A 14515-nucleotide genomic window follows, 5' to 3' on the forward strand; every position below is an offset into this window, starting at 1 on the left:
TGGCAAGGAAAAGCAGGTCCGTATGATGAAAGGGAGAGAGACAGTAGGCTGAAATAGAAGATGCTATTGCACTGAAAACAGTAGAGGGGGAAACCCTGTCTTTAAAAATATAGATATTGATATGGATTCCCTGATTTAAGGGGAACGTCCTGGATGCTTTCAGTTACATTAAATTTTAGCTTGCAGAAGCTGGAGGAAATGAGTCATAATGTCCAGAAGGAAGAATTCAGAGTAATAAGGGGAGGGAGGATCAAAGATAATAGCAAACAGGAGGAATTTCATTAGAAGAGCATAGCTCAAAACTAGGTCTCCAGAGGTGTGCAGGGGAAGAAGAGTACGTGCAAGAGACAGTTTGCAAACAAGAAGACATTTCAGCTACACATTTTAGAGCACATGCTGAGGAGTCTAGAAGGGAACACACCTTTCCTATGAATAATACAAGAACTAGAATGCTATCGACCCATCAATCCATTCTCAGCCATCAGGCAACAAATATCTTGAATCTACCAAGTGAAACCAAATCATTCATCATTCCCCTCCCAAATTACTGTACTTAAATTCAAGCTGTGGACTTCAGAATAGGCTGACATCTATATGTAAAACATCACCTCCTCCCCCGCCCCCACACCTTAGAAATAAATGTCAGGAGGAGAAAGCATCACAAAGACGTGTGCCTCACTTAAGACCCTCCACTGCATTCAAACCCTAAACAAAGTGTTTTGTTTTGTTTTGTTTTGTTTTTTTCATCCGTAGGTGCTAAGTTCTCAAAAGAGCCCACCAGAAGCTATGGCTGGAGAAGGAAATTTAATGGTTTCCAAACCAGGGCTTGGGCGATCAGTGACTGTGCAGGTGTGACACCAATATTCACGTCGGACCTGCCAGCCTTGTACTTATTAGTTAGCCATCCCAGGGATGATGGTGTGAACCGGAAGCCAAAAGAATCAAGTCGGCGCAAGACATTGGAGGAGAGACACAGGAGAGAAAAGGACGACCAAGAAAAAAAAGGGGGGGGGCCTTCCCCGGAGAAGATCTGTGCAAGATAAGACATAACTCCTATTTTTCTCCACAGACTACTACAAGCCATTATTACTGCCGGCCAAATTATTACCCCTCTGTCAAGAATTAGACACAACAATCAAAGTAATCAACGGGCATGTCTAATGCACGGTAACATTTTCAATGCAAAGTTTGTTTTCTCTCTGCCCCCACGTGAGAGCCTGTAATTAACCCGTTAAGTAGAACGATGCCAAACAAAAGCCTAATTGAGTCTCCTTTCCCGACTAGCGCAGGTTTGGAGAGGGGAAAAGCGACGAGAGAGCTGGGGGCTGCGGGCTCGCTCGCCTCGAGGACGGCCTCCGCCCTGCTCCCTGGCAGGGGTCCGAAGGGGCACACGCCACAGACACACGATTAGGGGACGTTAGCTTTCGTATTTATTACCAGTCATCAGATATTTAAAACGGCATTATACTCGCGCGTACAAGTGAATCCAGTTGCTAAAGAGTCCAAGTATCATCCTGGGGGGAAGGAAAGATGGGGTCAAAATAGAACCCCAAATCCTAACTCTATACCCGCACACGAAGAAGCTTCGGAAAGCCTACTTTCAGACAGGGCCATTTACCTAGTACTGGGTTCTGGCTATCACACGGGAACTATCGCTAAATGCCAGGGGGAAAACGTGTTAGAAGGCAAGTCCACGGAGCCCCAACCGCCGAAGGGGGCCTGCAAAGCAAGCGACCCGGTCCCCCTACCATAAAAGGCGGTTCCGGCCCTCGGCCCCAGCCTGTCACCCCTCCAAGGGTTTCGGAATTGGAATTGGGGGACAAGACGGGGTGAGGAAACAAATTGGGCACGGAGGTGGGGGGAGAGGCAAGAAAACACACACGCTGACTGGTCTGGGAATTGCTGAGAAAACTCTCTCCTCTCTGTCTGTTCTTCCTGCGCAAATAAAGCAGCATTTCTCAATCGGCTGACAGCCGCCACCGGTAAATAATGGTCATACCTCACTGGCTAGGCAGAAAGCCTCTCTTTTAGCAAGAGCTTATACTTGAAATATGGGTCATTTCAACAATCCTAAGCAGGAGACTTTGGTATAAAGCACTTACTCTAAGAAAATAAAAGTGACTCAGAATCAAAACCCACTTTAAGCCGAACCCTCGTCTTATTTTGGGGGGCGGAAGGGGGGTAGGGCAAGAAAACAGACAGGAGGAAGGTAAGGTGGGGAGCAGGACAGAAGATAGCATTTCATTTTCACAAACGAGTAACATTATCACAGCTGTGAGCTAAAGGCTTCCAACCAGTTTTGATCCCCGCATTGCAATGCAAACTTGCAAGCTCAACCTTAATTATTTGCAACAAAACATCACACCTATTGTAAATCAGTTTACCCCATTCACATGCAGTACTTAATTTCAGACATTTTAAAGGCTTACTTGTAAACATAAAAGAGGGACCCTGGATCATTGCGTTTATTTATTTATCTATGCCAAACGTTTATTAGTGAAATAGTCCTGAAGATATAATCCTACATATGGCGCTTTGATTTCACATAATATTTAAGAAAAAAAGACAAAACACATAGAATTAGACATATAATTCAAAGACCACGGTACAACCTTTATCCTTTTTTTTTACTTCAGCAAACAAAAAATGTCAAATGACATGAAAAGTGGCAAGTCTTCCGACAATAAATAATAAATTACTTTATAATTTTTGCAATGCAAGAGCAAACAAAAAAAAGTTTCCTTTTTTTTCCTCTTTATTTCCCGAGAGAGAGAAAACAGTCATTTTAACCAATAACTATACACATCTTTGGGGGGAAAGTTCTTGGACAGACACAAGTCAAACACAATCCCGAGACGCTTGTGACAAAATAGAGGTAACCTTGTTGCAATGCTTTTATAAGTTGGTTTTTAAATCTGAATTCAAAAACCTTTAAAGTCGCTTCAGACTTCTCCATAGAGGATGGATCTCAAAAAAAAAAAAAAAAAATGTGTGTGTGGGGGGGCGGGGAGGAGCTAAAGGAAAAAAAGAAACCAGCTACAGGACATGCTAAGAAACCCAGGATTTCAATTAACCCCTTGTTAAAGTTAACTAAAAACATCGCAAACCAATGCAGCTCCACCTTCCTGAAAGGACTCTTTCAGCCAAGGAGGCCAGTTTCTCTTCCTGCTCATTTGCTGGAGCTCTTTTGGCAAGGCAATGACCAATATAGAAACAGCACCATTCAGAATAGGATGGACTAGAAAATCTCTATTTCTGCGTTTCTCTAGATGTGCAGTGAAATGAAAATGCTTTTTTGAGATCCTTGAATATAAATCCTCTACGTTTTAAAAACGTCTTTATTTTTTTTTCAGTACTCCTAAGGTCATTGGATAGCGTATGTTGGGTTTGTTTGGGTTTTTTTGTTGTTTGTTTTAATTCTAGTAAAATCCCATGATTGTCTTCACAGTGTTGCTACCATATCACCTTGTCATTAAAACAGACTTCGTGCATTTCATGGAGCATTCATTTCTCAATTCAGTTTTCATTGACTGGGTCGTTAAATACTTTTGTTTTGGAGTTCAACATTATAATTTCCCACTTTCTCCAACAGGGAAAAAAAAATACATCTGAATGAATGTTCCTCATGCCTCAATAGGACTGGCTACCATGCTGTTGGGTGTATCTGGGAGCTGAGAGGACATCGACGCCACTTCACTGCCAGTAGAATTAGAGCCCGGTCCTCCTTCTGAAAAATTGACCTGCATAGAAGGTTGAGAAATGAATAAAGGAGGCTGTGATCACATTCATAAAAGGATTATAAACTCATCATCTAAGTGTATGTATGCACAAGCCTGTGTGTGTAGACAGACAAATATGTAGATAGATAGCAGCACTTGTAATTGAATTTTAATAGGCTTAAAGAAAGCCTACAAGGAAAAGAAGAAAAAATCCTCTCCCATTTTCCAAGAGATCTCTGTTTTAACTGCAACTGAATTCCCAACATTATGTTGCATTAAATTATTTAAGAACAAATGTATTTCCCACTGTAAAATGGCATCGCAACTCTGCCGTGCATGCTCGAAATAAAATTATCCTGCCGGCTACATGTTGCCCTGGGAGCAGGCGAGTTCTCAGTCTCTGGGCATCAAAGCCTCATTTCTTGAGTTGGAAAATCCATAACACACGCTCAGATCCCGTGACTGTGACGGGTGATTCAGAGGAGGCTCCACAGAACAATGATTAACTCCTCAGAGGGTTCACAGCTTGGGCTTTCTTTCTTGTTGTTGGTCCTGCTGCCTTTTGGGCTTTCTGTCTTTCTCTCTCTTTCTCTTTAAGGCTCTTCCTTCCGAGAGGAGACCCATATATTATAACATCATCGCATTATAAATATCTGGCTCCTTCTTTTAAGCCGAAAGTATTGTGTTGCTGCTGTTAAACCTCCTTCTCCACCCTGCCCCCACCCAGCCTCTTTCCTTGGCTCCCCTTCTACCACTCACATCTGACACTAAAGTTTCAAAAGGTGCAAACGCTTGGCTGCCCTGAACCCTTCCTCTATGATCCAGGTTTCCCTCAAATAACTCATAAGATTAACCTGACTTTAAAATAAATTCTTTTTTTCCTAATTTTCCAGAGTCTACCTTCCTATCTACCCAATTAAACTTGCCCATTGTGAGGTCAAGGGACGTCTCAAATTTGCCTTGACTCTAGCCTGGCCCATTTATAACATAAACTTGGGCCAGGCCTTTGTAACCACTGACTCAAGCCCATTACCTGACTTGCCACAGAGAAAGAAAATGCCCCTCCGATAAATGTGAGGGTAAAACACTAACCTCAACTAAAGCTTCATTTCCAATGAAAGGAACAGTTTTTAGGATAGATCTCATTTACAGAACAAGATTCCATAGAGCTGTTTACTATTTAAGAAAAAAAAATCTTATTTGTACCTATCCCATATCACAAAGGACATATATTTAATAATCTTATTTATCTTAACCCTTAAACCTTTTGTAGGTGAGGGGTAAGTTCATTTTCTCTTTTCTGGATGTGTTAAACATTAATGCTAAAACAGATATTCACATATTATCTCTCTGATTGGTAGAACTCATGTTCCTTTTGCTATATACATGCCCCACAAGATGTAACTGTATGGCGTTTGAACTCATACACTTAAACATGTTTAAGCAGCCCTACATTTTAGATTAAGACAATCCCGGAAATGGATATAGTAACAAAAAGTATCAATCATATCTTTGAATAAGAACTCTGATATATTGGAAATGGATATAGTAACAAAAAGTATCAATCATATCTTTGAATAAGAACTCTGATATATTTGAAAACGACACCCAGACAGATGTCTACTGCTCACTGATAATAACATTGATTATGCATTTCAACATTATTACAAACATCTTGATTTAGGTCCTTACATATACCATTGTCTAGGAGGTGAGAAGGCAGTAAATTTACTAATAGCTGATTAAAATATCAAGGTCATCTCTATCTCAAGTCCCTTCCAACTCTCAAGTCTAAGAGGCATGATTCTGCAACCCTGGTCACCTTCCCCACGCATGTCTATTTAGTTAGGCTCCTTGAAGTTAATACATCAAAGCAGGACTGACTGATAGAAAATTCACCCTATCTGGTCAAATGACGTACTCTCATAAAAAAGAATCACAAGAGGTTTGTTTTTCTTGGGAGCTTGTCTTCTTCTCTTCACCATACCTCCTTCCTCTCTCCCCAACCCTGGGGCCTCAGGGGCAACAGCCCCCTGAATCTTTCACTGTGCAACAGTTACACCAGAATCTCCTTTCTGTTGGAGATTCTGCCTTCTCACTCTGGGATCTGACACTTACCAGTTGCTGAAAAGCAGGCTGATCTATGTCACTCTGCAAGGCGAAGTCACTCAGTACTTTCCAAGGTGGCTGGTAACTTTGCACCTCCACTGGGTTTGCCTGTAAGCCACCGTCGTGTCTCTCTGGACTGGCAGCCACCATGGGAGTTCCTGTCATCCCCTGGATATTCTGTGAATAGGCCCCCCCCCCCAATCCCAACATGTTAATGAGCAAACTCCCTCCCTCCATTGTCTGCACAGGTTAAGCAAATATACCCTGGTATTATCTTATCTATATTGTGGCTTTTATTGACTCAGTTATCTGCTGCACGTATGGATATTAGCAGGAGTTCAGTTTTGTTTTACTTTGTTTTGTTTTTCTGCTTCTGTGGATTGGACTATTAGAACTGCTTGGCCCTTATTAAACCAAATTCTATTACGACTTTCTTCTTTCCCTCACACTCACAGTTCTTCCCAGTTCCTCCGCCTGCCTTCCCAGGCCACAGCCTCCAAGAAATAGAATGCTGAGGCAATAGGCCTTCCTTCAGCCTCTAGATATGGTGCTTTTCTAGGCAGTTTCACTTAGATTTTCAGCTAGATTTTCATAAGGCAGTTCTCCCTGCAGAGCCACCCCCACCCTCAAGCATTTAGGTCTGGTGGCTATTGTGCTATTATGCACTAACCAACTTAGAAAGTGCCCTGGCCCAGGCTTGGCCAGCCTGCCAAGTTTAATGACAGCAGGTTTTACTGCATTTTAAAATAGGACCAAAGTAGTAAAAAGCAAAAGGAAAAAAAAAGAACTCTTCAGGTTATTTTAACCAGAAGGCCTGAGGGGTGGGTGCTGCCCTAGACCAAGGATGATAGCGGATAACAGTGCCAGGGGACTGATGTCTCTAGAGGCCTGGGCTTGACCTAGAGCGGAGGGTGCCCTGTTTTTTTGGGGTCACCTTGGGGAGCCACGCTGGCCTGAAGGTGTTACAGCAGGCCTAGCCCACTGTGAGGCGGAGCTAGGGGACCCCCAGGGTGACCCAACCCCTAAGCCTGTGGTTTTGATAGGAAGCCAAGAAGTTGTTCCTCTCTCCTTTCCAGTGTAAGAGGAACTAACGTCCTAAATGTTGGCAAAACTAGAGCCAGGCCTTGCTGCTGCCTGCCTAGAGGGAAGCCCATGTGCTTCTGGTTCCTCAGTGGGGGTGAGGTTGAAGGGCGCGAGCCCACCCACGCAGGCTGGGGAACCACAGGAGCGGCCTCCCAGGCAGGTCGCCCTCACCGGTAGGCCTGGTGGCCGGTTGCCTCTCCCCAGGGCTTGGGTGGGGGTAGGGAGCCGTCCATCAAAGCTCCTGCTCCAAAGCAGGATGGAAACCGAGTTCCAAACTGGGCAGCCAGTACGCACCTGGCATGCCTCCTCTGCTTCCCCTGGGTCCCCTGCCCGGTCCCTGGGCCACTCACAGTTTTGTCATTGGGCTGCTGCTGTTGAAGCTGCTTCATCATGATGCTCCGCTTCTTGTCCTTGCACCGCTTGTTTTGAAACCAGACCCGGATCACGCGGGGGCTGAGGCCTGTCATCTCCACTAGTTGCTCCTTCATGAGCGCATCTGGCCGGGGGTTGGCGGCGTAGCAGGTCCGCAAGGTGTGCAGCTGCTTCTCGTTCAGCACAGTCCGCACACGGGTGGTCTTCTCCGGCTGCTTGTGGACATGAGGCCGCAAGGCCGGCTGCCGGGCGGAGATGGGCTCGGCTGCGGGGTAAGGGGTGCCATTAGCTCGGGGCCGGGCACTTGACTACCCCGCAGCTCCTGGACAATGGCCAGTGCTTTGCTGTCTCCACTGACAAAGCAGGGGCAGCAGAGATGCCGGTGAGGGAAGCGAAAGGTAGAATAAAATCTCCTTTCTAATCTCAGAGGTCAATGTTGAGTAATCCCGCCGGAACGCAGCCTCCGCCCCTGCTCATGTCAACACAGTGTTAGCAAAGGGGTGCATGTCTCAGGGCCTGCCCCCAAGTTCACAGCAGGGGTGCCTTCTTTCAGCCTTGTTTCTCCTCCCTCCTCGCCTTTCCTCATACCCAGACTACGTCCAGGTCACACCAAGTACCCCTCACCTCCAGATTCAGGCTATGGTCACAGAGGGTGCCAGGGAAAGTAATTCAGAACACCCCAGTGACAGCAGAGACACCCCACCACACCGCCTGTATGTCTGCAGTGCAACAGCAGAGGAATATTCTGCCAGAAAGGCTTGAACTTCATTCCAGAGGGGACACACGTGTCAAGGGGCTAATGAAACTCGGTATTTCAGCCACCTCTCCAGTCCTGGATCTTTCTAAGTACTAAATCTACCTGGAGGTTCCTGTTGACCCCAAGCAAAGGAAAACTGAAACTCCTTTGAGCTGCCTAGGCTCTAGATAAACGACAGCTGGGAAGTGTTCTGTCTCCTGACTCCCTCCCAACATTTCAGCCTCCTCTGTATTTTCCCACAAGCAAGAGCATAGGTTGCACCCAACAGGTTGCCACCTCTGGCTTTGCCCCAGTGCAAGCTAGTCACAATTCCTCCAGGATAGAATTCTTAGAGCTGCCAGAAAGCAGAGGGAGAAGAGCTGTAGTTTTCTCAGCCAGTGTTTAGTGGGAACTGATACTTTAAAAACTGCACTGGGCAGATCTATTCATGACCAGAAGGCAGGATTGGAAACATTGTCTGCCTTCTTACCCCTGGCCCATTCCTGGCTACCTTACTCTGTTTCTATTCTCCTTCCTGGGGCAAAGGCCCTCTGATCCATACAGTACAAATCCTATACCTTCCAGGACCTCCTAGGGTCAGATCAACACCTATGGGGTCAATTTCATGTTACAGCCACAGGCCTGAAGATGGAATTCTCACCAAATCACTTAGAATGAATGGTTTAAAGAGGCAGGATCCCTTTAAAAGGCAATTACTGCAGATTAGCTTGTTGACAGTTTTAACTTACGTTCTGTGCAATGGCCTGCAGTTATGAAGACTATATCTTTTCAGGTTCATTTTCTCACAAAAGAATAAAAATAAATTAAAAAGAATGTTTTGGAGTGTGGAAAAAGGAAAAAGGATTTGAAAGCCTAACGACTTCAGACCAGCTAAACTTCCTTCATTGGGTTAAAGGAGGCAGCTCCAGGGGCCCAGAGCTCCACCCATTTAATTAGGCTGGAGCATGGAGAATACCTGGTGGGGAGCTCCTGCCCGGTTTCAGTAAGTCAGGGTTTGAAGGCCAAGGTGAACTGGAAGTACTGTGAGCGCGTGTATCCATGTGTGCTCAAGTGGTGTACATTCATGTGCACCCATATATAGACACACAGACGGGTAGGCGAAGTCAAGGGAGACAATGAGTGCATTGAACCTTGGCAGCAAAAGAGCGAAGCACAGTGCAAACTGCACGCAGAACATTTCAGTTAACTAACTGCAGGCCACCGCCGCTGCCACGGAGACCGGCCTGTAGCTACCAGGGTTGTTGCAGCCGCCAGCACGCTGGCAGGGCCGCCGCTGACCTAGCCTGGCGCCTGCCTCGCGGAGCCTGCCTCCCTCCAGGCCGGCCCCAAGAGTACCTGCCATTTGCAGCGGTCGCGCCGGGTGCAGGGGGCTGAGTGGGTCGCCGGCGCCCAGGCTGGCTCTCTCCACCACGTCGTGGTCTGCGCGACAGAAGAGCCCGTCCTCCCGCAGCGCGAACTCGTCCCCGGGGATGAGCTGGCGGCTGCAGGCCACGCAGCGGAAACACTCGATGTGGTACACCTTGGAGCGGGCACGCATCACGAAGTCGTTCTTGCTGAAGCCAATGCTGCACTTGGCGCATTTGATCCCGTACAACCTGCGCGGGGCCCGGGCCCGGGGCGGGGAGAGAAGCAGAGGGAGAGGGAGTCATTTCAGGCGGATATTGCCCTGACCGGAGACTGCGGCGACCCCGGGCCACAAGGCCCTGAAACACTGAAATCAGTATTTGCAGACAAGCTCAGAATGTAAGAATGTATATGATTAGGTTTCTCTCGCTTTTCCCTCTCCTTTTCTTTTATTCCCTTTTCCTTTCTTATGAACCTCCACGTTTCCGTCTGCACCTCTTAGTTCAGAACACACAGTCCATACAGAGGAAAAATATTTGAAGTGTTCTGAACCCTGGGCTGCTGCTCCAGCAATCAGCTGCAGGGTGGCCCTCGCATCCCTTTGAAAGGATGGAGTCCAGGGAGACTCCAGTAGCCACTGGTCCCACACTTTCGCGTCTCTCTCCCCCAATTTCTGCTGCTAGAAACGTCTCTAAAACTGCAACAAAAAGTACTCCTTCCAAGAGAAAAAGAGGCTGGGGAATGAGATTGTCACCCCACTCAGTTTGCAAACACACGCAAATGCACAAGCAGAATAACAAAATGAAACCTGAAGGTTTCCAGATCCCTCTCTTGCACAACAAATCCACTGCAGTTTTTCCGGAACTAAAAATTTTTCCTCAGGCAACAATGTTAACAGAAAGTTTCCTCTACAGTCTTTCTTTTATTAATATTGGAAAAAATTTGCTCTGCTCCCTCAATCCTTTTCAACTTGCTGAAGCATCTACCTCCGTCTCAGTTTGCTTGAGAGCTATGACGAACCAGAAAAATGGAGAGACCCACTTCTAAGGTTTTCCTCGCTGCTGACTTTTCCTTACCAAGAGACAATCTTTGTAAGTTCCTTCTTCTTCGAAGCACGGCCCTGACTCCCCTCTCTAAGTATCAGTAATAACAGAAGCAGGGACATCTCTACAAACAGAGAAGGGAAGAGAGGGAAAGATTCACACAAAGCAGGGAAGGGTGTACCTCACTCCCCCAAGGGGAGAAAGGCATTCCAAAATCTAAGTGGTTTCTATGTTTTGCTTTTATAACTGCAGGATTTCAAAGGGACGTGTGTGTGCCCGAGAGAGAGAGAGAGAGAGAGAGAGAGAGAGAGAGAGAGAGAGAGAGAGAGAGAGAGAGAGAGAGAGAGAGAGAGAGAGAGAGAGAGAGAGAGAGAGAGAGAGAGAGATAAAGGCGATTGGCTCCTTCTACAAATGTGTATACAGAATTAGGCACACACAGGTCTGTATGCCATTGAGCAAAACACTATCTCCATAGGAGTAAAGATACTCCTGGAGGTGCGAAGGGAGCTCCCTCTCTCCAGAATCTGGAGCTCACACACCAGTCAAGTAAACAATGAAAACGGCTCATTTGTCAGAACTAAGGTGGATTCAGAAGTTTTGCCTCCCTCCGCCTACTCTAAATCTTCCATTTCATAGGATGAGGACTTTACCTTGCTTGTGACCAAACAATTTGAAAAACCCCTCCCCCTTCCTCCAGTTCCCCACTTCCCCTATTTCCTCCCATTCTTCCCCCTACCCCTATCAAAGTATTAATAAACTTTCTTTTGAACCGTTCAGTTGTATCTATGAAGATTCTACTCTCCACTTCATGATTTTAAAAAAAGAAAAAATAATCCTGGACACTAAGTGAGCAGGAAAAAATTGCAACTGCATAAATTGTAACTGCATACTTGAACCTTGACTAAATTTGAATAAGTTCTCAGCTCCAGAAAGTCTATAACTTACAAAAGCTATTTTCTTGTTAATAGCCACTAGAGAAAGTTTTTTAAAAATATATAATTTTGGTATTATTTAAATTAATAGTGAAGGTGTTATCTCTTCTGTTTGTTATTGAAACAATAAAATTTTCTTTAGAAGTTCTACCTGCTTCCTAAGGCAGAAAATTAAGTTTTCTGACATATGTATTTATATATATACATACACACACACGTAAGTCAAAAGAAAAATTTAGATTAGCAAAGCATGAAGTTTAGATGCAGAATAAAATGAAAGAAAAAAAAAAAGCTCAGAAAGTTCCTTATGTGGCTGTAGTCTGGTCAGTATGGCCAATTCACTCATTTTATCAGTTACCAGATTTTAATGTGAGAAAGGAAGCTGTTCAATTATCTAAATATACCAATTGTTCGTAGACAGATGATGGGCAATTTGATCTGCTCTGTCTAATTCATCAGCTCAGATAAGATAAGAAAGAAAAGACAATCAGATGTCACCAAAGGGTTAATATTTAAAAAGATTAAATTTCCGGTCTTTTTGCAGGGAATATTTGGGTGGGTTTTAAATTATGCCAGGTAGAAACTCTTACCCTAAAAGTAAAAAGTGCAATACTTCTATTTGCTCTTTCAAAGTGCATCTCTAAACATGCTTAAACTTTTATTTCTCCCACTACATTGACATCTCCAAAGAATTTGTGAGTTACTAATAAAATAACTAAACTGAATATATAGAAAAGAAAAAAAAAACACTGCATGTCTTTTCATCAACCTTTTTTAAGTTTAGACATCCCAACTTATCCATTTAAATTTTTTTTTTGTTTGTTTCGGAAGAGGAAGGGTAAAAGAGGAAAATAATCTGAGTTTCACAAATTCCAAGAGCAATTAAACAAGCTTCAATACCACACAATTTATTAAAACCACTTTTGGGTTTTGCAGGGGTTTTTTCCTAAAAAGTGAAATGAACAGCATAATTTAATTTATGTAACACACGTACTGGGTAACTTTTGCACGCTGGACCCCACTGAGGCAAACTTTGCAAAAAGACAAAGGCACACCAAATAATAAATAAGGAGGGGGGAAAGACAGGAAAATCTTACAAAATTAAAGAAGCAGTATAAATGGCGTACCTGATATAATCTCTTTTACAGTAGGTTTTCCCATCTCTAACAAAGCACGTACAGCTCTCGTCCAAATACTGATTACACTCCGCACATTTCAAACATGCCGCATGCCATTCCAAATCCGGAGAAACCCTCAGAATATACTGATCGTGAATTTGATTGCCGCAACCAACACATAGGGAAATCAGACGTTTTTCTGAAATGAAAATAAATACATGATTGACTAACCGTTTACTTCCTACAGAGATAAACACACTTTTAGTGTCGTTCTCTTACAGGGCGTACTCTGAGAGTTTTTTTTTTTTTTTCTTTTCTTTCTTTCTTTCTTTTTTAAGAGTATTGCTCTTTGGGATGGTAATTGAAGTGTACCATCAAAACCTTGACTCATTTTAAAAAGGAGGTGGAATATATGTAAAATGCAGATTTGAATAGTCTACATTTGTAAGCCTAACACGCAATCAAACTCGTTCATTTTGTATTTCTTTTCCCTCCCTCCTCCCTCCTTGCTATAATCACTGGGAAAGATTATGGATAAGTCAAGTCAAAGAAAAGGTTTTGACTAGAAGCGTTACGTGAACGCGGGGATGTCTATATTTTCCATGAAGCGAGCTCTTAAATAGCACATAGGACTGGATATTGTTAGCAAGAGCAGACATCGATACAGTTGTCATTCGTTCTCTTTTGCAAGTCTAATGCTAACTCACATCTCCGGGTATAGTATGTTCTGGCAGACCTTTGCAACAGAATAACCTTCTCGGAGAGCTCAGGCTTCCCGAGCTGGAAAAGCACCACTTAGCACCAGAAGGTTAGGGCTTGGGAGGGCACACAGGCGAATTCAAACACAAGGTACGATCAGTTTCCCGCAGATCAGAACCCACAGCAAGCATGCAGGCGTGGCGGCAACAAGAAAAAGCCACCTTCTCCTCTCTCTCTCTCTCTCTCCCTCTCTCTCTCTCTTTCCAGGCAACGACTCCACTCCGAAGAGCCCTTGGCACCCGTGCCTGAGAGAGACCCCCGCACAAGACCAGCACACCGAGCCCCACAAGGTAAAATAGCCTCTTACTTTTTGGTGGATCTCCCATGTCTCCCATATCTGTAAGAGGGAGTAATGTCCACAGTGAAATGGTGGTTGTACAGTTGGTGACCAGCCCACAGAGAGGATGCTGGAGCTGTGGCTAAGTGGGAAATAGTGGCCCCGGGGGTTGCCAAGGCTGAGAGAGCCGCTGCCCGGTTGCACCGCGCCCTCGCGGATCGCGGAGTCCAGTTTAAGCCGGCGGAGCTGGCGGAGCGGAGGCGCTGCGGCGGCGGCAGACTCGGCGCGGCTCGGGCACCTCTCTTCCTTATCTCTTACTCAAACTTCTCTGCTCCAACTCAGCTCCATCGCCATTGGTCTGACGCAGCGCGCGGGGACGTCAGGCGAGCGCCGCGCCCATTGGCTGCGGGGCGCGCGGCGCAGCTGTTCTGATTATCATATTTCAGCCTCGCGGCTGCCGGGAGCCACTGACCGCTCGGCGAGCCCGCGGGAGAGGATTAGGGCTCCCCGAGGCACCTCGCTCGGGGCTCCTCCGCTCTCCCCCGCGCGCGGGCTGCCCGGCCGCTCCGGCTCTGGGCCTCCCTCTGCCGCTCCTCCTCCCGCCCCCTCCCTCGCTCTTTCCCGGCCGCGCCGCCAGCGCCCTTGCCTCCCGTCGCGCTGCTCCTCCGCCCTGCGCTCCTGGGGTCCCCGCAGTCCGGCTGGCCGTGTTGCGCGCGAGGCTCACTTTTCTGCCGCCGGTGGGTAGGTTTCCCTGATGATGAGGTCCCTCCCGGGGTCTAGGGAAAGAGACGACTTGGAAGAGCCGGTTTGGCTCGGTGTGAGGTCGCGCTGGGGCGCAGAGCTCCGGGCCTGGCCGGGCTGGGCTGCCTGGGAGGGGGAGTTCCCTAACTGGCTGCGCCTGGCGCTCTGGGAGCAGCCTAGGGGAAGAAGACCCGGGAATGGCATGAATAAACCCCGAGGAATTGTTCGCTGTGGTTACCCCACGATCCTGTTAACCCACTG

At 46.0% G+C, this 14515-nt stretch overlaps 1 protein-coding gene across 1 annotated transcript; it reads right to left on the bottom strand.

The window, feature by feature from the left end:
- Positions 1–2608: 2608 nt before the first annotated feature.
- Positions 2609–13843, bottom strand: ISL1 (ISL LIM homeobox 1). The gene is made up of 6 exons (XM_081053426.1): positions 13544–13843; positions 12487–12676; positions 9376–9635; positions 7262–7548; positions 5838–6005; positions 2609–3740 (listed from the first exon to the last, which is right to left on the bottom strand). Exons 1-6 carry the CDS (start codon positions 13569–13571, stop codon positions 3624–3626), a joined length of 1050 nt encoding a protein of 349 aa, XP_080909552.1. The 5' UTR covers positions 13572–13843; the 3' UTR covers positions 2609–3623.
- Between the last annotated feature and the right edge of the window lie 672 nt (positions 13844–14515).

This window comes from Rhinolophus hipposideros (genome assembly GCF_964194185.1).
Source record: "Rhinolophus hipposideros genome assembly, chromosome: 7".
Taxonomy (NCBI): domain Eukaryota; kingdom Metazoa; phylum Chordata; class Mammalia; order Chiroptera; family Rhinolophidae; genus Rhinolophus; species Rhinolophus hipposideros.

Excerpts from the sequence above, each read along its gene's own strand:
- ISL1 (XM_081053426.1), bottom strand. The coding sequence starts at position 13,571 with ATGGGAGACATGGGAGATCCACCAAAAA. Across the intron at positions 9,636-12,486 it reads TGTAAAAGAGATTATATCAG|GTTGTACGGGATCAAATGCG; the intron begins GTACGCCATTTA and ends GGCCCCGCGCAG. Across the intron at positions 3,741-5,837 it reads AGCCTGCTTTTCAGCAACTG|GTCAATTTTTCAGAAGGAGG; the intron begins GTAAGTGTCAGA and ends CCTTCTATGCAG.